The sequence below is a fragment of the Heptranchias perlo genome, chromosome 16 (assembly GCF_035084215.1).
Source record: "Heptranchias perlo isolate sHepPer1 chromosome 16, sHepPer1.hap1, whole genome shotgun sequence".
Classification (NCBI taxonomy): domain Eukaryota; kingdom Metazoa; phylum Chordata; class Chondrichthyes; order Hexanchiformes; family Hexanchidae; genus Heptranchias; species Heptranchias perlo.
This window is the reverse complement of record NC_090340.1, coordinates 45,027,156-45,051,356: the sequence shown is the minus strand read 5'-3', so window position 1 is coordinate 45,051,356 and position 24,201 is coordinate 45,027,156. Positions and strand designations below refer to the sequence as shown.

Genomic DNA, 24,201 nt, shown 5'->3' with positions numbered 1-24,201 from the left:
CATATTTAAGTCTAATATTCAGATATTGTACATAGGCTGTGCAGCACAGCTCCTGTCTATGCTTACAGCAGTGGTTTTCGAACATTTTTGTCTGGGAGACCCTCTGCCAATATTGCCACACTTCTTAGTGCCCCCATTCTATCTACCGAGAAACACAGTATCAAGTACCCTAAAGAAAACAGTATCACCATTGCAAAAAAAAACACTGCTAGTGAGTCAATAAGTACAGAACAATTCAAAAATATGATGTCTTTAGGGACCCCTGGGAACTAAAAGCTCCCACTTTAAAACCTACGACTGACAAAGTGGGTATATTAAACACAAGTGAGAACTTGTGTAGCAAGTGGAAGCTCATTGTGACATATTGAGTGACATTGTCCTTTCACCTCAGGCTTCTGGAATTGAAACAGCCCCATACTAATAGTATGACAGTCTCTTCTCTTGGCTGGCTATACAAGTCCTACCTGAAATCAATTTGATGGGTCTTTACCCTTATAGTGCCAACATTGCCAGGTAATTCAGGGGAAGAGGAGGAGATAGGGAAGTGAAAGGGAGGTAACAGGTAATGGAGAGGGGGCATAAATAGGGCAGGAGATGATATGGAGGTGAGAGGAATGAGGGAAAGGGGACTATATGTGGTTCGAGGTGGTGTGGATGACAGGGAACAGACATGGGGCTAGGAGCATAGGGTACAGGTAGGATGAAAGTTGATGGTCTCTGTTGACCTCTATTCTGTCCTTCAAAGAACTACAAGACCCCTGGTTTCACCCTGGCCCATTAGTCTCTTCCCTCCACCCCCATCCCCCCATCTTCCCTCTTAATCCACCACTGCCAGACATTCCCCCATTTCATCTAATCATCTGCCGCCACCGGTGTGAGCTGCTCACCAACCTGTTGTGTGCCTGGCACCAGTAAATGCCATGAAATAATAATGGGAGGAGGAGAAGAAAGTTAGAGGGGACATCTGGGAGAGTTAACAACAGTTTTCATAAATTAGAATGTACCTGTGCAAGGATAATAGAATGATAGTTTAAAGGGTGAGAAGGATCATCCTTTGGCACTTTCCTGGCTTAAAAGCCTATTATTTTTAGCCAATCAGAAGACATATCATTGAAATTTGAGGAAGTTATGTTAATTGACCAAGATATCAAACTTCTGACACATTTTTTTAGTTAAAGCAGAAAACACAAAGCATTTGAGCAGATAATTCGACACCCCAGATATATGGATGTGCTCTAATCAGCAAGGGTGAGCCCAGTTCTCAGACCACAACATGGCTCTGAAGTAAAAGAAAACTCACGGTGCTGCTGTAAGAAATGTTCTTCTAAGGTTGAGGTTGGTTTTACTTGATTAATGCTACACCTAACCTGGGAGTGCTCAATATTAATACAGGATTTCAAAATGGAAACACATTTCATTCCAAATACTGACATCTGTCACCATGATGAACCAAAAACAGAACCTGTATATATCTGTGTAAACACATGCATAGATAAAAAGAAGATGTATTGTAAGTTATGAGAGTTACATCCCTGAGTGTTGAACTCTTTTTTTATTTATAGGACATCAAAGGGATTGCTAGCTGTTTGCCTGGAAAACTGAAAGATACTATGCCAACACTCGAAGATGATATCAGCAATGCGGATGACATGAATAAGTTGCTGGTATTAATAGCAGACATAATTCAACACTATAATGAAATTGAACATTCTGAGACTCACAGGTCTACCGTTCCAAATAACGGTCAGTACATATGTTTATCTTTATTTTAAAATTAGAGCTAGGCCATTTAGGACTGAAAGCAGGAAGTACTTCTTAACACATAGGATAGTGAAATCTGGAACGCTCTTCCCTCAAAAAACTGTTGAGGCAAAGTCAATTGAACATTTTGAAACTGATTATTGTTAGGTAAGGGTATTAAAGGATCTGGACCAAGGCGAGTAAATGGAGATAAGATACAGATCAGCCATCATCTAAATGAATGGCGGAACAGGTTCGATGGGCTCAATGGCCTACTCCTGTTCCTATGTTCCAGGTAAGATTTTTACTTTCCTTTTTGGGGCTAGGAGGAACAAGGGTGCTCCTCTGGGCCCCACAAGGAATGTTTAGGCCTCACCACCCAGGAGGCCCTTCCCCAGGAGGCCCTTCCCCATATGAATTCTGGTGAGAAACCTGCCAAGGGCCGCCTGATTTTCTGGAGGTCAGCAGCCGTTTCCCACCCACATTCCATCCATTCCGGACGGGAAGTGTACCGACAGCATGTTAATGAAGCCCAGCAGTTAAAATTGACTCACACTGTTGCGGATGAGAGGGAAACTGACTGAAACAAGTGGTTTCCAGGCGGAAACCCACTGGCAGTTAAAATTCTCCCCTCCCCTCCCCAGTCTGCTGCAGGCCCCATTATCTTAATACCTCTTGTGCATTAGCACTTTACTTCAAATTTGAACAGGCTTCTTACATCACTGTGAAGTGACAGCATAATTCCCAGGGAAAGGCCATCTCATGCTGCCTAGGCAGGACACCACATGGTGTTTAAATCCAGTGTAGTTTCAAGCTCTTTTTAAAGTTGCTTTTATATAACACTATATTAGTGGTGCTGGCTCCCAAGTCAGGGGTCTCGAACAGCCGGCTGAAACCCAAAATGTCACTTACTTGCCACTGACCTTTACATTTGGTTTGCAGGCACACAAGACCTGCAGATCGGGAGAAGCAGCAGCTTAAGAACTGCTCAAGTGGTCGTTGGACCTCTTGGACACTTTATAAACTTAAGCAAAGCTTATTCAACTGAAAATATGGAAAGTTAAAATTGTCAGATTATTAACAAGGAGAGTTAAGATGATCAGAAGCTCTAAAAGGATCCATTTTAAACTATGCAGTTGTATTCTCTGGACTAAAAATACAAAGTGGAACCTAATGACTAGTTGGAACTTACTGAAACACTTGCTGTGACTATATTTTAAAAGAGATGATTAAAAGAAAGAAGGAATAATGTTGGAAAACTCGGAATATGATTATAGGGGGATACCTAAGGTAAATTGAGTGATCCTGTACTTCAGGTGCAGGTCAAAGGCACAATGTTGTAGTGCTGATTCTCTAAAGTGTGTTCCTGTTGAGTAAGGCTCTATGCTGGGAACACGGGATTTCTGAATAAACTCCATAAAGAGCTCAAGGGGCTAGATTGTATTTTCACAATGTACCAAGCACATTTCATTGAATTGGTGGTAAATGATCAATTTATATAAATATATTTCTGGTATACTTTCATAATTCTTCATTAATGTAGCATGTCCTGTCACGGATAGTGGTCTATAAGTTTATATTGCTAGGACCATTATACCGCCCTAAAAAGTATGTAATAGGAGCACTGATCTGAGGCTTGTGTAAAACCTAAAAGAATGTTAGTTACTGATCTGCTGACAGCATTTCTAATGTCTTCTCGTAACTCAAAATTCTTGAAAGCATACAGAAATATTATCATTTTAAATGAAAGAAAGAGACATTAAGAGAAAGTGAGGGATATGTAGCTCCTAAATGATGGAAAATGTCATGTTTTTAGAAAATGATTCTTCTGCTGACTGTGGTCCTGATCAACAAAGTGAAAATAGTGATTCCACGGCCAGCAATGCTGAACAAAATGAAGATAATGATTCCACTTACAGCAATCCTGAAAAACAAAGGGATCAAATCATGCGACACTTCTTTCACTATGTGCATCTTTTGCTTAAATACGTGGAAACTGAACTACAAGAGATGGGTATAAAGAAATTTCAAAACCCTTACACCCAGATACATGCTACAGATCAAGTGCAGAAGATAATACAGTTCATCAAAGCTGTAGTTGACTCTGATGATTCTGGCTTCAGTAATAAGAGGTAAAGTACACCATTTCAGGTTTTTGAGAAACAAGACTTGTGTTGTACTGTCTAATGTTCAAAGTTCAAAACAAGTTTATAAAGCTGATAATGAGTGTTTAAAAATTCTGAATAATTGGTCTGTGAGTAATCGAGGATAATAGTAGCCCCCTACCCACCTTCAAGATTTACAAACGTGACCATAAGTATGCAGGTTAGTACACACTCACTCATTTCTGTAACCTTGGGTCAAAAATCTACCATTATAAACCATAACTGCAATTTGTATTCATCATTTTGTGTATTCTTTAATTTCACTAGTAGTTTGTACTCTATTGAACAGGGAAGTGACACATAGAAGTGAGAAGAAAAGCTTTCATTTGGAAAGGCTCCCTTGGTGGTTCATTTACATTGGCTGGGTCCTGGTGTTTGCTACAAGTGGTGTCTCAGCATTCTTTACCATGCTCTACAGTTTGGATTATGGCAAAAAGAAGTCCATTCAGTGGCTTATATCCATGATAGTCAGCTTCCTCCAAAGTGTTTTCATCATACAGCCGATAAAGGTAACGGCAAAATTAACTGATAAAGAAAACTAACCTGTCAATACAGCGAATGTAGAAAACAATTTATAACTATAGGGTTGATACAAATGGTGCCATAATCACTGCTCTCATGGGTCTACGTGAGTGGCCAGCTGACCTCACCCAATTCACTTGAGGTCAGCTGGTAAATGGAGTTAGAATATGCTCCCTGTGCATATAGAATCATAGAATGATTGCAGCACAGAAAGAGGCCATTCGGCCCATTGAGCCCTTGCCAGCTCTTCGAAAGAGCAATCCAGTTAATCCCATTCCCCCGCTTTTTCCCAATTGCACTGCAAATTTTTTCCCTTTAAGTATTTATCCAGTTCCTTTTTGAAAACCACAATTGAATCTGCTTCCACCACCCTTTCAGGCAGCACGTTCCAGATCATAACTACTCGCTGTGTAAAAAAGCTTTTCCTCATGTCGCCTTTGATTCTTTTTGGTTCACCTTAAATCTGTGTCCTCTGGTTCTCGACCCTTCCGCCAATGGGAACGGTTTCACTTTATTTACTTTATCTACTTTATCTAAACTCTTCATGATTTTGAACACTTCTATCAAATCTCCTCTTAACCTTCTCTGCTCTAAGGAGAACAACCCCAGCTTCTCCAGTCTATCCATATAACTGAAGTCCCTCATCCCTGGAACCATTCCAGTAAATATTTTCTGCACCCTTTCTAAGGCCTTCACATTCTTCCTAAAGTGTGGTGCCCAGAATTGGACACAATACTCCAGTTGTGGCCGGACCAGTGTTTTATAAAGGTTCAACATAACTTCTTGCTTTTGTATTCCATGCCTCTATTTATAAAGCCCAGGATCCCGTATGCTTTGTTAACTGTTCCTCAACCTATCCTGCCACCTTCAAAGATTTGTGCACACATACCCTAGGTCTCTCTGTTCCTGCACCCCCTTTAGAATTGTACCATTTAGTTTATATTGCCTCTCCTCGTTCTTCCTGCCAAAATGTATCACTTCCCACTTCTCTGTATTAAATTTCATCTGCCAAGTGTCCACCCATTCCACCAGCCTGTCTATGTCCTCTTGAAGTCTATTATTATCCTCCTCACTGTTTACTATACTTCCAAGTTTTGTGTCATGTGCAAATTTTGAAATTGTGCCCTGTGCACCCAAGTCCAAGTCATTAATATATATCAAAAAAAGCAGTGTTCCTAGTACCGACCCCTGGGGAACACCACTGTACACCTCCCTCCAATCCGATAAACAACCGTTCACCACTACTCTCCGTTTCCTGTCACTTAGCCAATTTCGTATCCATGCTGCCGCTGCCCTTTTATTCCATGGGCTTCAATTTTGCTGACAAGCCTATTATGTGGCACTTTATCAAACGCCTTTTGAAAGTCCGTATACACATCAACCGCATTGCCCTCATCAACCCTCTCTGTTACCTCATCAAAAAGATCAATCAAGTGAGTTAAACATGATTTGCGTTTAGCAAATCCGTGCTGGCTTTCCTTAATTAATCCACACTTGTCCAAGTGACTATTAATTTTGTCCCGGATTATCATTTCCAAAAACTTCCCCATCACCGAGGTTAAACTGACTGGCCAATAGTTGCTGGGTTTATCCTTACACCATTTTTTGAACAAAGATGTAACACTTGCAATTCTCCAGTTCTCTGGCTTCACCCCCATATCGAAGGAGGATTTGAAGATTTTTGCCAGCACCGCTGCAATTTCCACCCTTACTTCCCTCAGCAACCTGGGATGCAACTGGGACTTATGTTCCTTAACTACAGCCAGCCTTTCTAGTACCTCCTCTTTATCAAATTTTGGCCCATCCAGTATCTCAACTACCTCCTCTTTTACTGTGATTTTGGCACCATCCTTTTACTTGGTAAAGACAGATGCACAGTATCCATTTAGTACCTCAGCCATGCCCTCTGCCTCCATGCATAGATCTCCTATTTGATCCCTAATTGGCCCCACCCCTCCTCTTACTATTTGTTTACTATTTATATGCCTATAGAAGACTTTTGGATTCCCTTTTATGTTAGCCGCCAGTCTATTCTTATACTCTCTCTTTGCCCCTCTTATTTCCTTTTTCACTTATCCTCTGTACTTTCTATATTCAGCCTGGTTCTCACTTGTACTATCAACCTGACATCTGTCATACGCCCCCTTTCGCTGCATCATCTTACTCTCTATCTCGTTTGTCATTTCAGAAATGTGAGAAGCACTATGATTGGCAGAGCACAGGATATCCAGGGAGACACTGACACTTACAATTCCACACTATTCATATTAGGATTGCCACCTTTTGTCAAGTCCAAAACTGAACAGCAATGCCCATTTCTCTGAGCTCAAAGGTCAGAAGAAAAGGGGATAGACCTGTTTTTCTGGGTCACTGCCCCTTTTTATGTTGTTCCAGGATTTCTGGGGCATTCCTAGGAGTTGGGCGGAACTGGTCCTACTTCTGCAGTAGATGCAGGCCCATCTGAAGCAGTCGATCTGAGAAGGGAAGGGATGTTCCTGGTGTCTTGCCTCATTTTCAGGTGCAGGTCAAAGGCACAATGTTGTAGTGCTGATTCTCTAAAGTGTGTTCCTGTTGAGTAAGGCTCTATGCTGGGAACACGGGATTTCTGAATAAACTCCATAAAGAGCTCAAGGGGCTAGATTGTATTTTCACAATGTACCAAGCACATTTCATTGAATTGGTGGTAAATGATCAATTTATATAAATATATTTCTGGTATACTTTCATAATTCTTCATTAATGTAGCATGTCCTGTCACGGATAGTGGTCTATAAGTTTATATTGCTAGGACCATTATACCGCCCTAAAAAGTATGTAATAGGAGCACTGATCTGAGGCTTGTGTAAAACCTAAAAGAATGTTAGTTACTGATCTGCTGACAGCATTTCTAATGTCTTCTCGTAACTCAAAATTCTTGAAAGCATACAGAAATATTATCATTTTAAATGAAAGAAAGAGACATTAAGAGAAAGTGAGGGATATGTAGCTCCTAAATGATGGAAAATGTCATGTTTTTAGAAAATGATTCTTCTGCTGACTGTGGTCCTGATCAACAAAGTGAAAATAGTGATTCCACGGCCAGCAATGCTGAACAAAATGAAGATAATGATTCCACTTACAGCAATCCTGAAAAACAAAGGGATCAAATCATGCGACACTTCTTTCACTATGTGCATCTTTTGCTTAAATACGTGGAAACTGAACTACAAGAGATGGGTATAAAGAAATTTCAAAACCCTTACACCCAGATACATGCTACAGATCAAGTGCAGAAGATAATACAGTTCATCAAAGCTGTAGTTGACTCTGATGATTCTGGCTTCAGTAATAAGAGGTAAAGTACACCATTTCAGGTTTTTGAGAAACAAGACTTGTGTTGTACTGTCTAATGTTCAAAGTTCAAAACAAGTTTATAAAGCTGATAATGAGTGTTTAAAAATTCTGAATAATTGGTCTGTGAGTAATCGAGGATAATAGTAGCCCCCTACCCACCTTCAAGATTTACAAACGTGACCATAAGTATGCAGGTTAGTACACACTCACTCATTTCTGTAACCTTGGGTCAAAAATCTACCATTATAAACCATAACTGCAATTTGTATTCATCATTTTGTGTATTCTTTAATTTCACTAGTAGTTTGTACTCTATTGAACAGGGAAGTGACACATAGAAGTGAGAAGAAAAGCTTTCATTTGGAAAGGCTCCCTTGGTGGTTCATTTACATTGGCTGGGTCCTGGTGTTTGCTACAAGTGGTGTCTCAGCATTCTTTACCATGCTCTACAGTTTGGATTATGGCAAAAAGAAGTCCATTCAGTGGCTTATATCCATGATAGTCAGCTTCCTCCAAAGTGTTTTCATCATACAGCCGATAAAGGTAACGGCAAAATTAACTGATAAAGAAAACTAACCTGTCAATACAGCGAATGTAGAAAACAATTTATAACTATAGGGTTGATACAAATGGTGCCATAATCACTGCTCTCATGGGTCTACGTGAGTGGCCAGCTGACCTCACCCAATTCACTTGAGGTCAGCTGGTAAATGGAGTTAGAATATGCTCCCTGTGCATATAGAATCATAGAATGATTGCAGCACAGAAAGAGGCCATTCGGCCCATTGAGCCCTTGCCAGCTCTTCGAAAGAGCAATCCAGTTAATCCCATTCCCCCGCTTTTTCCCAATTGCACTGCAAATTTTTTCCCTTTAAGTATTTATCCAGTTCCTTTTTGAAAACCACAATTGAATCTGCTTCCACCACCCTTTCAGGCAGCACGTTCCAGATCATAACTACTCGCTGTGTAAAAAAGCTTTTCCTCATGTCGCCTTTGATTCTTTTTGGTTCACCTTAAATCTGTGTCCTCTGGTTCTCGACCCTTCCGCCAATGGGAACGGTTTCACTTTATTTACTTTATCTACTTTATCTAAACTCTTCATGATTTTGAACACTTCTATCAAATCTCCTCTTAACCTTCTCTGCTCTAAGGAGAACAACCCCAGCTTCTCCAGTCTATCCATATAACTGAAGTCCCTCATCCCTGGAACCATTCCAGTAAATATTTTCTGCACCCTTTCTAAGGCCTTCACATTCTTCCTAAAGTGCGGTGCCCAGAATTGGACACAATACTCCAGTTGTGGCCGGACCAGTGTTTTATAAAGGTTCAACATAACTTCTTGCTTTTGTATTCCATGCCTCTATTTATAAAGCCCAGGATCCCGTATGCTTTGTTAACTGTTCCTCAACCTATCCTGCCACCTTCAAAGATTTGTGCACACATACCCTAGGTCTCTCTGTTCCTGCACCCCCTTTAGAATTGTACCATTTAGTTTATATTGCCTCTCCTCGTTCTTCCTGCCAAAATGTATCACTTCCCACTTCTCTGTATTAAATTTCATCTGCCAAGTGTCCACCCATTCCACCAGCCTGTCTATGTCCTCTTGAAGTCTATTATTATCCTCCTCACTGTTTACTATACTTCCAAGTTTTGTGTCATGTGCAAATTTTGAAATTGTGCCCTGTGCACCCAAGTCCAAGTCATTAATATATATCAAAAAAAGCAGTGTTCCTAGTACCGACCCCTGGGGAACACCACTGTACACTTCCCTCCAATCCGATAAACAACCGTTCACCACTACTCTCCGTTTCCTGTCACTTAGCCAATTTCGTATCCATGCTGCCGCTGCCCTTTTATTCCATGGGCTTCAATTTTGCTGACAAGCCTATTATGTGGCACTTTATCAAACGCCTTTTGAAAGTCCGTATACACATCAACCGCATTGCCCTCATCAACCCTCTCTGTTACCTCATCAAAAAGATCAATCAAGTGAGTTAAACATGATTTGCGTTTAGCAAATCCGTGCTGGCTTTCCTTAATTAATCCACACTTGTCCAAGTGACTATTAATTTTGTCCCGGATTATCATTTCCAAAAACTTCCCCATCACCGAGGTTAAACTGACTGGCCAATAGTTGCTGGGTTTATCCTTACACCATTTTTTGAACAAAGATGTAACACTTGCAATTCTCCAGTTCTCTGGCTTCACCCCCATATCGAAGGAGGATTTGAAGATTTTTGCCAGCACCGCTGCAATTTCCACCCTTACTTCCCTCAGCAACCTGGGATGCATCCCATGTTGCTGGCCGGGTGACTTATGTTCCTTAACTACAGCCAGCCTTTCTAGTACCTCCTCTTTATCAAATTTTGGCCCATCCAGTATCTCAACTACCTCCTCTTTTACTGTGATTTTGGCACCATCCTTTTACTTGGTAAAGACAGATGCACAGTATCCATTTAGTACCTCAGCCATGCCCTCTGCCTCCATGCATAGATCTCCTATTTGATCCCTAATTGGCCCCACCCCTCCTCTTACTATTTGTTTACTATTTATATGCCTATAGAAGACTTTTGGATTCCCTTTTATGTTAGCCGCCAGTCTATTCTTATACTCTCTCTTTGCCCCTCTTATTTCCTTTTTCACTTATCCTCTGTACTTTCTATATTCAGCCTGGTTCTCACTTGTACTATCAACCTGACATCTGTCATACGCCCCCTTTCGCTGCATCATCTTACTCTCTATCTCGTTTGTCATTTCAGAAATGTGAGAAGCACTATGATTGGCAGAGCACAGGATATCCAGGGAGACACTGACACTTACAATTCCACACTATTCATATTAGGATTGCCACCTTTTGTCAAGTCCAAAACTGAACAGCAATGCCCATTTCTCTGAGCTCAAAGGTCAGAAGAAAAGGGGATAGACCTGTTTTTCTGGGTCACTGCCCCTTTTTATGTTGTTCCAGGATTTCTGGGGCATTCCTAGGAGTTGGGCGGAACTGGTCCTACTTCTGCAGTAGATGCAGGCCCATCTGAAGCAGTCGATCTGAGAAGGGAAGGGATGTTCCTGGTGTCTTGCCTCATTTTCCTGTAAGTTTGCTGATTGGATGACCCAACACAGGACAGCCCAGAAAAATGTGGCCTTCTGGGGGGCATGAAATTCTACCCTTTAGACTTTATAATGTTGGAATTTGCAACTTCAGTAGTTCAAAATCAAGGATTCAATTAAATCTATCACAATCAGTTTCAATCATTTAAAGAACATTGTAACTAACCAGTGTTGATTGCCTTTCCTTTAAGGTTTTACTTGTTGCTGCCTTTGTTGCTCTTATTATCAAAAAAATCGAGAGAAATGAAAATGATGAAGGCTACAGTGAAGACTTACAGTCTACTGCACGTAAGTCTATATAAGACAAGGTTACAGGCATTGAATAAGGTGTTAACGGTGCAAGTATTTATTAGTATTGAATGGTAATATGTGTGATACAGTGGGAATGCTTCCAGTATTAGCACAAACTACCAACTTAGCTGTTCCATATGCAGGACTCCATCGTAACACTATTGTCAGTCTAAGGGTTGACTATCCCTCTGCCATATTGCGTATAGTACAGGATAGTCAAGGAAAATTGGATAGGGAGGCCTACCTTTACACCCCTACCCCAATCTGGATTCTCCTTCCCCTGTGCCGGAGGGGAAGGCTGCCGACTATACCTTTACTGCCCTGCAAGTGATGGCAGGAACGCAGAAATCCGCAACCCCGCTAATTTCCCAGCGTTCTGCTGCTGGCACCGGGGAACGCCAGGAGAGGGGTGTTGGCAATCCCTGGGGCGACGGTAGAAGGCCCCCTGATGCCCCTTTTTGAGGGAGAGGGCCCAACAGTAGGCACCTCTTCCTCTTCTCAAGCCCCAAAACTCAGTCTGAGACCTCAAAAGAAATTTAGTCTTCTGATCTTCGGGGCTTCTCTGCCCCGCCGTTAAATGGGCTCCTCTCTTCCATTGATGCAGTAGGTGCCCTGCTGAAACACCATCTGCATTTTCCTCATTAGCAGTGAGCTTCCTCTTGTAGCGGAGATCCCGAATGGAGCACACTGTGCAAGGGCAATGAGCCCTGGCCCAAGAAGATGGATCACAGTGGGCAGAAGTTGCACTCGATTACCTTAGTGGGAGGAGGGCTGTTCAGTTAATTGTATGTTACTTAATCACTAACATTTATGAATACATCACCAAATTTTCTGAATCTGAGTTAAATGTTTTCTGTATCAAAAATATTGAGAAATATCAAAGCACGGAAGTGAAGAAAATGACATATTTCGAATAGGTGAGAATTGAAAACTATTGTGCAATTCCAATGGATTGTCCTAAATGTTGATACAAATGACCCCTTTGATGTCAGCATTTGTTTGAAGTATCTACAAACAGAAAAAGGTTTTTACCTACAGTTACATCATTACATCATTTGTAGTTTCAAACAGAGTCCCACTGAAATCCTCAGGATTTATTTCATTGTGACCATCTGATCAGAAGGTGTCATCTAGATAATTCTTTTCCATTGATTAAAATTTAATATGAATTATGCAACTCATAGTCTGTATCAGAATAATGTACACATGGAAATGTCAGTGTAATATAATGAAGACTTTCAACTGATAATTGTATGGTTTTAATCTCCTGACACGATTACACTGGCACGTTTGATTTATCTCTGGATTTATTACCTTTAATTTGGAAATGTCAATACCTATTAGGCACAAATGGTGGATATACAAGGTGATGGTATTAGTGATCAGCAGATTGGGGTTTTCCAACATTAGAGGGCGACCGAGGAGTGCAGAGGTACGGGAGCTGCACCGCTCACTGAAAAACTGGCCCAGACAGAAGGCTCACCCCCATAGACAAAGCTACATGGAACTCACTACAGAGCAGTGCACAATGAAGCTCTGGCTCAACAGGGAGGCTGTGAAAAAAATCACATGCACCCACTATTTTGATTTGGGTTTATTAAATTCTTCAAAGTAAAGGCAAATAAGCTTTTATTCTCAAAAAAAGAGGAAAATATGGTTCCAAAATGCGGCAGCTTTGAAGATGCTGGTTCACAAAATAATCTATATGTTGGGTGGTGGAAAACAAATTGTCAGGTACACATTCCAAGCACGCAAAAGGTATTAGCATGAGTACGAACAAGTATGAATATCACATTTACGTCTGTGCCTACATCTTAGTCTCACTTTGAAACATTTATCATGAGCGACTTTTCAACCCACTTACATGCAAAGTGTTTTATTAGATGAACATCCTGATATGGTGATTCCCTACCGAACGAAAAGAACCACCATCACTGAAAAATGTGGAGGAAATGAAAGCACTGCGCGTCAAAGAAAAGAAAATGTACAGTTTCATCAAAGATGTAATTGGTATGTAAATATATTTTTATGCATAGCTATAATTTTCCAAAATTCTTTGGAAGTAAAATTGCACCAAAGGATTAAAGGCAAAAAGGAGACAGAGATAAACTGGGAATTATAGGCCAGTTAGTCTTGAATTGTTGATAAATTAGTAGAGTCAATAATATGAAAGAAAGACTTGCATTTATATAGTGCCTTTCACAACGTCCAGAGGAATGTAGGAAATGCTGCAGCCAATTTGTGCACAGCAAGATCCCACAAACAGCAATGTGACACTGACCAGATAATCTGTTGTGGTGATGTTGGTTGAGAGATAAATACTGGCTAGGACACGGGGGAGAATTCCCTTGCTCTTCTGCGAAATAACACCCTGGGATCTTTTACGTCCACCTGAGAAGGCAGACCAAGTTTAACATCTCATCTGAAAGACTGCACCTCTGATAGTGCAGCACTTTCTCAGTACTGAACTAGAGTGTCACCCTGGATTACATGCTCAAATCTCTGGAGTGGGACTTGAACCCACAACCTTCTGACTCCACGGCAAGAGTGCTATCATTGAGCCACAACAGAATATAGGATGGAATTACTAAACACTTGGAGAAACATGAATCAATCAAAACCACAGATTTCTAAAAGGGAGATCATGCTTGGTCAACCTCATGGAATTCTTTGAAGAAATAACAGAGGATAGATGGTTTAGATAAATGTTTTAAAAAGCATTTGAAATAGGAACATAGGAACATAGGAACAGGAGTAGGCCATTCAGCCCCTCGTGCCTGCTCCGCCATTTGATAAGATCATGGCTGATCTGTGATCTAACTCCATATACCTGCCTTTGGCCCATATCCCTTAATACCTTTGGTTGCCAAAAACCTATCTCTCTCACATTTAAATTTAGCAATTGAGCTAGTATCAATTGCCATTTGCTGAAGAGAGTTCCAAACTTCTACCACCCTTTGTGTGTAGAAATGTTTTCTAATCTCATTCCTGAAAGGTCTGGCTCTAATTTTTAGGCTGTGCCCCCTACTCCTAAAATCCCCAACCAGCGGAAATAGTTTCTCTCTATCCACCCTATCTGTTCCCCTTAATACCTTATAAACTTTGATCAGATCACCCCTTAACCTTCTAAACTCTAGAGAATACAACCCCAATTTGTGTAATGTCACCTCGTAACTTAACCCTTGAAGTCTGGGTATCATTCTAGTAAACCTACGCTGCACTCCCTCCAAGGCCAATATGTCCTTCCGAAGGTGCGGTGCCCAGAACTGCTCACAGTACTCCAGGTGCGGTCTAACCAGGGTTTTGTATAGCTGCAGCATAACTTCTGCCCCCTTGTACTCCAGTCCTCTAGATATAAAGGCCAGCATTCCATTAGCCTTCTTGATTATTTTCTGCACCTGTTCATGACATTTCAATGATCTATGTACCTGAACCCCTAAGTCCCTTTGGACATCCACTGTTTTTAACTTTTTACCATTTGGAAAGTACCCTGTTCTATCCTTTTTTGATCCAAAGTGGATGACCTCACATTTGTCTCCATTAAATTCTATTTGCCACAGTTTTGCCCATTCACCTAATCTATCAATATCCCTTTGTAATTTTATGTTTTCATCTACACTGCTTACAATGCCACCAATCTTTGTGTCATCGGCAAACTTAGATATGAGACTTTCTATGCCTTCATCTAAGTCGTTAATAAATATTGTGAATAATTGAGGCCACAAGACAGATCCCTGCGGGACTCCACTAGTCACATCCTGCCGATGTGAATACTTACCCATTATCCCTACTCTCTGTCGCCTTTCGCTCAGCCAATTTCCTAACCAAGTCCGTACTTTCCCCTCGATTCCGTGGGCTTCTAACTTAGCTAACAGTCTCTTATGTGGGACCTTATCAAATGCCTTCTGGAAGTCCATATAAATAACTTCCATTCACATTCCCCTGTCCACTACTTTAGTCACCTCTTCAAAAAATTCAATCAGGTTTGTCAGGCACGACCTACCTTTCACAAATCCATGCTGGCTCTCTCTGATTAACTGAAAATTCCCGAGGTGTTCAGTCACCCTATCCTTAATTATAGACTGCAGCAATTTCCCCACAACAAATGTTAGGCTAACTGGTCTATAATTCTCTGGTTTCCCTCTCTCTCCTTTCTTAAAAAGCGGAGTGACATGTGCAATTTTCCAATCTAGAGGGACAGTTCCTGAATCTAGAGAACTTTGAAAGATTATAGTTAGGGCATCTGCAATGTGCTCACCAACTTCCTTTAAAATCCTGGGATGGAAACCATCTGATCCTGGGGATTTGTCACTCTTTAGTGCTATTATTTTCTTCATTACTGTTGCTTTATGAAATGGTACTACATAAGAAATTTATGGGAAAGATAATGGCACATGGGATTAAGGGAAATGTGGCCATGTGGATAGAGAGATGGTTGTCAGATTAATGTGTGCTTCAAAATATTGTATGGAGGAATGTTACACATATTCATTAAGTATTTGTAGCTGAACTTTGCTGAATGAAAATATGTCCAAAGAAGGATAGGAACGAACTTGTAGTTCTTTGGCTAAAGTACTTTACAATGAATGGATTATTTTTGAAATGCAGTCATTTTTGTTATTTAGGCAAACATGGCAGTCAACTTGCATACAACAAGGTCACACAAAATGCAAATGAATGAATGACCAGTTTATTTGTTTTGGTAATAGATGGGGGAAGAATGTTGGGCAGGACACTGGAAGAACTTGCTGCTTTTCTTTAAATGTTATGTGATCTTTTATGTACACCTGAACAAGCCTCATTTTAACACCTCATCTGAAAGATAGCACCTCCAACAACGCAGAATTCCCTTAGTACTGCACTGAAGTGTCAGATTTAGATATGCTCACATCTGTGATGGAACTTTAACCTACAGCGTTCTTAGCGTGCTACCAACTGATCAAGCTAAAGTGTGTGAGTGGCATACAGAGAGAATGGGAAACATATGGAAGAGGATACATAGTGAAGCAAAGACTTACAGAAAGAGAGAGAAAGAAAGAATGAGAACATGAGGCAGAGGCATCAACAAAAATGTGAAAGGCATAAAGGGAGAGAAAAAGAGAGACAGAGTTGAAGACCGTTGGAATGGCAGAGAAAGTGACAATTTAGACAAAAAAGCAGAGACAATTACACGTAGAGATACAATTATATTTTTATTTTATAAATGTATAGATTGATGAATTCTTATAAATTAGAACTGTGTAAACCCTGTGAATATTATTCCCATAATCGAAGTACCAAACCTTAAAGATAAGTGTTATAGAAGTGGTTAGAATGTCACTCTTTCAAATGTGATACTGGGTAATTGAAGGTTGAATCTTTTTACATTTTGGCCAAACTGTTGCTACTTTTATCACTTTTGCGTCACTCTTTCACTCATTGTTTACCATAAGATTCAATGGATAAATCGTATTTTGTAATTTGTGAACCAGGGATGTGGCTCATGCCCAAGTAAAGCAGTACTTTTCCAGCCAGCCACTGATATAAAAGTAACAGTGTGACTTTTATATCAGTATGATCAATATGGTAAAGAAAGATAACATTAGCTTCCTTGAGTTCTCATATACTTTTCTTCTTTATTTTAGCCCATGTGGGATTTCTGGTTTCATTGTCAATAATTGCTTATGGAGAGCGAAGTCCTCATTCATTTTATTTAAACAAAGCCCTCAATGATAGTTTTACCAAGAAGTTCAATGGTTCTATGACCATCAATAACTTTTACATCTGGGCTGATGAAATCTTATTACCCAACCTGTATGGACCTTATAAAGGTAATTCTATGATAATATTGAAAGAAAATAGTTGAATCCATGTTAAACATATCGCAAACTGAACATTTTTGCTTTCCCACCATTGGACTCCCAATCAGAAGTCTGCAAATTTGAGCTCCAGGATTGCCTGCTACACAGACTTTCATTGTTTCTTTATTTGTTGAATAATTTGAAAACATTTGATAAGAGTGTATTGGTTCTAATAACTTTCAATGTGCCCACCAATATTTCTATTTTGTGGTGAATACATTACTTTAATAAATACCCTGCACATCTCAGAATGGCAGCTTAAGGGTCTGAAAAATATAATGATAGTACAAGGGAACATTTCATATTCATTGACTATCCAGTCACTGATTACCATATAACAAGTGTAAGTAAAAGTTAGGACTGATCTGAAAATCACTGTGTACTTTTTAACCAGGATTTATAACTGATGGGAATTCAAAGCTGGTTGGAAGTCCTCGTATTCGTCAGGTGAGAGTGAAACCAGCTCCTTGCCCTGTGCCAACAAGATTGGTAGATAGCATTAAGGAATGCCGTGCTCCTTACTCCTACGGTGATGAAGATATGTCGGACTTTGGATCTAAAAGGAATCTGAGTGTAAATACTGACTCCTCGTGGCTGGGCTCCACCTGGCAATATCAGAGTGAGTCACAGCTAAATGGATATCCAGTTTGGGGAAAGCTCGCTGTTTATCAAGGAGGCGGATATGTGGCTGACTTAGGAACAGAGAACAAAATTGCAGCCAGGTAATTAATAATTCAATTTTTAAAAAGTACAAATATTTTCTGTTTGTCTAGGACATTAATACTGGAACAAGAAATACTATATTTGCGAGCTTCTGGCAATAATCTGTTTGCCTTATTGTCACCTCACATTGCTGTGGCATCTTCAAACCTTAGTCTATAACAGCCCACAAATCCTTTTTCATGTTGACCGTTATCCAGTATGAAGATCCAATGTGAGATCACACTTACTGTATTTTGCCTCCTACAGAATGCCTTGCTTGAATCTAAACTAAAAAAATTAACTTTTTTACTTTCACTGTTTACTCAAAACAGAATCCTTTAATTGCTCTGAGCTATTTACACCTCCACTGTACAGGAATACCATTGGTAACAGTTCAATTTTTAACCAGAAGGGATACAGCCTTGCTCCTTCTTCATGTAGTGAATTCTGGGAAAGATAAGATAATTGCAACCAGATTGTATTTGTGTAATAACTGTGTACTTATACCGTAGCATTTTGGCTTATGTTGCAAAAAATAGAAATAGCTGTTTCACTATGAATCAAAACTTTCTGGAAAATGTTACAGCTCAGTTTCAGAGCACAAGCCATCTGTTTTATGTAATTCTTCTGAGATTGCATTGTGGATTAACAAATACAATGATACATATTGGATTCTTGTTGTTAAGATCTGGAGTGCACTACTTGAAAGGGTGGTGGAATCAGATACCATAGGAACTTTCAAAAGGTAATTGGACATGTACCTGAAGAGGATTAATTGGCAGGGTTATAGGGAAAAATCTGGGGTGTGGGACTAAATTAGACAGTTCTTTCCAAGCGCCGGCACAGGCATGATGGGCTGAATGGCCTCCTTCTGTGCTGTAAGATTCAATGGGTGCTAAATTGGGCCGTGTAGCGCCCGTTGTTTCGGTGCTACATGGCCTCTCCGACATCCAAGATGGCTTCTTGGATGCGCACGCACATTTCCAGCATGACGTGCACCAGACGCCATCTAGGTATAGGAGTTAGCGCAAGTGCAGATAACGCACGCTGGAATCATGTAAAGTAGGGAGAAAATGGCTTCAATCAGTGTGCAACATAGGACTGCTGTTCCTATGTTCCAATGTTCCTCTTCCCTAGCTTTAATAAACCCATTTACAACTTTTTTGTTTTTGGCTTAATCTGAGTCTATTTCATGACCTTTTCCCCAGTTTCAAGAGTTCTCATTTTCATCATTAGTCCTTTGTGAGGGCAAATATCTTCAGCAAACATGTTTTGAAAGTTCATTTATACATTTATGTTTTTTTTCCCCTGAAGTTGCTGATTCTTGATGGGGTATAGTTCCATGGTACCTGCAACCCTCCAGTATCTTGCCCAAGTACCTATTTTTCATGTATAAGACTAGACAGTGAACATTAGCAGGCTGTTCATTCATGGATGACGTTGTAGCCAAGCCTGATTCTGTCCACATCCAACACTCACAGGCATGCACTTTTCAGTGGGGAACCCCTAAATAAGAATCAAGAGCCTTGGCTGCTTTTCTTCTCCTGGGTCAACCCAACTGCTATTCTGGCTCAGATTGGCTGTATGGCTTCTTGCTCCTCACTGGCTCACTCCTGGCCACTACCTTTTTAAAGAGGCACAGTCATCATTTTGGCTTGCAGATTATTTTTTGATGCATAATTGTAGGTTTTGCCATTAGGATATATGTTTCATCAATTCATCTCAAATACTTAGATGGGATAGTTAATGTTTTGTACTTTTTCCTGCAGTGTTATTAAGTATCTGAAGGACAACAGCTGGGTAGATATGTACACCAGAGCGATCTTTGTAGAGTTCACAGTCTACAACGCAAATGTAAATCTGTTTTGTGTAGTCACTCTGATGTTGGAGATGAAAGCTATCGGTAAGAGACAAACAGATTTTGCTTTTATTGTATAATATGCAGTTATAATTAAGAGAATGGGAATGGAAGAAGAATTGGCCAACAACATCTGAGTAAAGGGGAGAATATAATATTTACACATATGATTAAGACTACTGCTCATGTGGAGGATAAATGCCAACACAGACTGGTCTGAACGGCCAGTATGCGTGTTTTAATTTCTATGTAATGCTATGTACTCATCAAACTCACAGTGAAGGTTCATGGTTCTAGAGACTGGTTCACAAACATTTTGTAATTCTGTGATTTTTTTGATTGCCTTGTACATATAGAGAGAGCTATGAACGCTTCTGCTTGACTAATACCGTAACTCAACGGTAGCACTCTTGCCTCTGAGTTAGAAGGTTCAAGCCCCAACTCAGAGACATAAGCACATAATCTAGGCTGGCACTTCAGAGCGGTACTGAGGGAGTGATGCACTGTTGGAAATACCGTCTTTTGGATGAGACGTTAAGCCCTGCCCTGCCCTCTCAGATGGATGTAAAAGATCCCATGGTACTATTTGAAAAAAGCAGCGGAGTTCTCCTGGTGAAAAGAAAAGTTAATAGGCCCTTGTCCAAAAGGTGCATCTATTTCAGTGATCAGCCTCCTTTGCAAGAGGGTCAAGCAAAAAAAATTGCCAGAGTCAGTTCTGGGGTTTTCAAGGTTATGACAAGGGCCCGGATACCTAGGTGGACCCCACTTCTTCCCCAACAATGACATAGATGCTGGTTTCTTTCTGGCAACCAGTTTGCTGGGTGTAAAGGAGGTGGGAGCCATAGATATTCCAGAAGGGGAAGCTGTACCACCAGCCCCACCTCCTTATGCCATCAGGGGCCTTGTACTGGGTGGATTGAACCTCTACTCATGCCAGGCCCAATCAAAAACTGGCCACAGCTCCTCTTCTAGCTGGAGACTGCATTTCTGGGTCCTGCCCAATTATCCCCTCCACTCCCCCTCCTGCTGTACTCCTGGTCAATTTACTCCGGGGGTGTGCCCCAGGCCCCAACGTAAGTCAGGGCCTGGTCTAGAAACAGCACACAAAGGCACTGACTCAATGGGCGTAATTTTAGCCCAGAGTCGGGAAGGGGGTGGTGCGGGAAACCCGGTAGTACGGGTTTCCCAGATGTCCTTACGATTTTGACGTCAGGATGTCTTTTATTTTTTTTTGACAGTTTCCCGCCCGACAGCCCAGCCTGATTGACAGGCTGACCTCAGTCGGACGGGAGAAGAGCAAGGAAGAGGTAAGTGTTCTTAGATTGGATGGATGGGGGTGTGGGGGGGGCACTGGTGGGCATGGGGGACATGGGGGCATTGGGGGGCATTGGTGGGCATGGGGGCATTGGCAGGCATGGGGGGTCAGTTATTGGGGGTCAGTCATCAGGGGTGGGGATCGGGAGTCATCGGGAGGGGGATCGGGGGTCAGTCACCAAGGGGGGAGGTCGGGATTGGGGGCCATCACAGGTGTCACGATCATTGGGGGCGGGGGTCGCAATCGTTGGGAGGGGTTGCAATCGTTGGGAGGGGGTTGCCATCGTTGGTGGGGGGGGCCGCAATCATTGGTGGGGGGTATGCTGCAGGTAGGCTTGTTGGGCCTGGGGGAAGCACTCCTGCTCCTCCGGGCCCACAAGCTGTGCCATAAAGGCACTTACTTGGAGTTTAGGGCCTTCTCGCCTCCTTTCACATGGCGTGAAGGAAAAGGCCGGTAATCCCAGGCTCCAGAGGCTAAAATCACAAAACCTGAAAAAATGGAGGCCTGCAACCTCCATGAAAAGTTTTAGTGACCAACCTGCCTCCTGAGAGTGGGTTGGTCGCCTGCCCTTCGTCCCGCCCCCGTGAAAACTGGAAATGGGCGTGTAGGAGGCGGGTTGGGGCAGGCTTGAAATTGTTGCAATTTTTAATGCCCCCCACCCCAACCGTTTCTCCAGGATAAAATCTTGCCCAATAGTTTTATTAATCGGCCTCCATTACAAGAGACTCTATAAAATGGGAATTTAGTGACTGTAAATAATTATTAGCAATTATATTATGAGATATAGCAATAAATAAAATAGATAGTAAAAATGGTTCACATGCAAGGCCTACCATTGAATGTACAGTCATCTATCTCATACCAGGACCATGAGAACCACATACGTCAACAACAGGTTTATTTCCGTATTATCCTGGAGTTCTGAATTTCTGCATTATTTCCAAGTCTTATAGTCAGTCACCTTTGGCTACTAACAAACAATGCACCAGGTCATGGTAAGGTTGCCAATTTTTCTCAAATGAAAACTAAAGATGGGCAGGCCAGAGTGGGGTACAGAGTAGGATCATGTCTTAAGTTCAGATTGTTTTTTCTAATGATGAAAATTCACTGAAAACTTAAATATCTAATGCTTCCACATTGTAAGCCACATATGTTCACCCTTTAGAAATCCATAGGGAGCCCACACAAGGCCCAGACTGTTCAGTTAAAAGCTGGATGGGTGGCAGCCCTAGACTGGTAAATTTTCTATGAGCCTTCCTTTTGATTCAACCTTTTGATATTTCTTACTCCTTATTTTAATGTTGCCTGCAGAATACTATAGATTAATTTAACATTTCAACATAAATTGTACCCACTAGAATCTTAAAGCTAAATCATTCAAGGTTTTACAATGGGAGATTTATGTCCTGTGATCTAAGGCTTATGCCCTATGCCTTTGAAAGTCCAGAATTTTAGGTGATCTGTAATGTCTTTTGAAATAGCTATAATAAAAAGGATGGACCCAAAAGTCTTTGTTGAAGTGCTATAATACTTGTTACTGAGTCCTTATTTTCGTTGATGAGCAGTACACTAACACTTGGCCGTACCTTCAGTGTTGTTGGAAATCCTCAACAGTTGTAAACTTCATTCTCCAGGTGTCTTCCTTGGCAATATGGAAATGGAGATCATCCGACTGTACCAATATGTGGACCAGAATTATTCTTCCATCATTGGAGCGCAAATTGTCTTCATGCTCATTGTTATTTATTATATGGTCGCGCAGGTAGGTGGAAAGTGCAGTTAGAAAATTGGTTTTGTATTGAATGTGAAGTATAATCCTGGAAATTGTGCTGTGGGATGTTATTGTATCAAACTCCTTTGCCTGCTATTTTACCTGAGGCTATAACCTATCTAATACCTCCATTAAAATGGCAAAGGAATTTGATATGTGTTTATATGAAATTATCACGTAGTGTAATTTCCAGTTTATAGTGTCCCACCTTTTCTTTTCATCAGTAATTGATTTTTTAATGTGTGTTATCTGCTGACAATAATGACCACCAGGGAAATCCATCTTCCACACGCCTGGTAGGATGGGGCGGCCTAGTCTACAGGCTTCGCTTCTGCAAATAATTCAGCCCTATATTGAGTTAGCAGGAGCATTACCGTGGGCAATGTGTTTAACACTGATCTCCTACCAACATCAATCTGGAGTGCCGTGTTTTGATAAAGCATTCCACAAATACCATTCTGTCTGAGAATTAATGACACTTGTGCCAACTGTAGCCAGCTGGGTTAGGTGCCAGCAGCTCTTTGGATGGAATCATGGCCTCTCTGATTTGAAAACAGGGCTGTTGTTTTTTTTAAAAAATAAATGATTAGTTAGTAAGCCAAGATCCTGCCAATCACTACAAAATAGTGATTGGCAGGATCTTGGTGGTGGAGGGGGGATGGTCCTCAAGTTGAACCTGCATATCACTGCAGGTAAGTCTCTGATCTTACTACAAGTAGCTGCATGAATAAATAAATGATAAACATGGATTGCGATTTCTATAAACTACATCTAAAGTAACCAGTTGGCAAATGTTATAGCAAAGCCTATTTAATCATTCATTCAATTCAATGCAAAAGTAAAAATTTAAACAGAGATGATTAGACAGTACAATGTGTTGCAAACTCATGTGGTATTTGGCAGTGGATTAACTAGATTTATTGTCCCGAGGTAATTGGTAAACCTTTGTACTTAAATCAGGGCATTAAAGCTTAGTCTTACTCTTGAATCAAAAATTATGTATAATTCGATTAATAGGGAAAGGTTTGAAAGACTGGGATTCTTTGTTTGTTCACAGATACATTTATTTCGTGCTGACTGTATTTTTTTAAAATTTGTTCATGGGATGTGGGCATCGCTGGCAAGGCCAGCATTTATTGCCCGCCCCTAATTGCCCTTGAGAAAGAAGGTGGTGGTGAGCCGCCTACTTGAACCGCTGCAGTCCATGTGGTGAAGGTTCTCCCACAGTGCTGTTAGGTAGGGAGTTCCAGGATTTTGACCCAGCGACGATGAAGGAACGGCGATATATTTCCAAGTCGGGATGGTATGTGACTTGGAGGGGAACGTGCAGGTGGTGTTGTTCCCATGCGCCTGCTGCCCTCGTCCTTCTAGGTGGTAGAGGTCGCGGGTTTGGGAGTGCTGTCGAAGAAGCCTTGGCGAGTTGTTGCAGTGCATCCTGTGGATGGTACACACTGCAGCCACGGTCTGCCGGTGGTGAAGGGTGTGAATGTTTAGGGTGGTGGATGGGGTACCAATCAAGCGGGCTGCTTTGTCCTGGATGGTGTCAAGCTTCTTGA

At 41.2% G+C, this 24,201-nt stretch overlaps 1 protein-coding gene across 1 annotated transcript in view; it reads left to right on the top strand.

Moving 5' to 3' along the window:
• LOC137333431 (polycystin-1-like protein 2) overlaps nucleotides 1-24,201 on the top strand; it is a 119,269-nt gene that overhangs the window by 76,911 nt on the left and 18,157 nt on the right. The window contains exons 22-32 of the mRNA XM_067997581.1: nucleotides 1,563-1,743; nucleotides 3,557-3,872; nucleotides 4,195-4,334; nucleotides 7,446-7,761; nucleotides 8,084-8,303; nucleotides 11,060-11,156; nucleotides 13,083-13,169; nucleotides 16,784-16,969; nucleotides 17,394-17,721; nucleotides 19,471-19,604; nucleotides 22,509-22,636. Of these exons, the coding sequence (XP_067853682.1) occupies nucleotides 1,563-1,743; nucleotides 3,557-3,872; nucleotides 4,195-4,334; nucleotides 7,446-7,761; nucleotides 8,084-8,303; nucleotides 11,060-11,156; nucleotides 13,083-13,169; nucleotides 16,784-16,969; nucleotides 17,394-17,721; nucleotides 19,471-19,604; nucleotides 22,509-22,636 (2,133 nt within the window). The remainder of the gene's footprint in view (nucleotides 1-1,562; nucleotides 1,744-3,556; nucleotides 3,873-4,194; nucleotides 4,335-7,445; nucleotides 7,762-8,083; nucleotides 8,304-11,059; nucleotides 11,157-13,082; nucleotides 13,170-16,783; nucleotides 16,970-17,393; nucleotides 17,722-19,470; nucleotides 19,605-22,508; nucleotides 22,637-24,201) is intronic.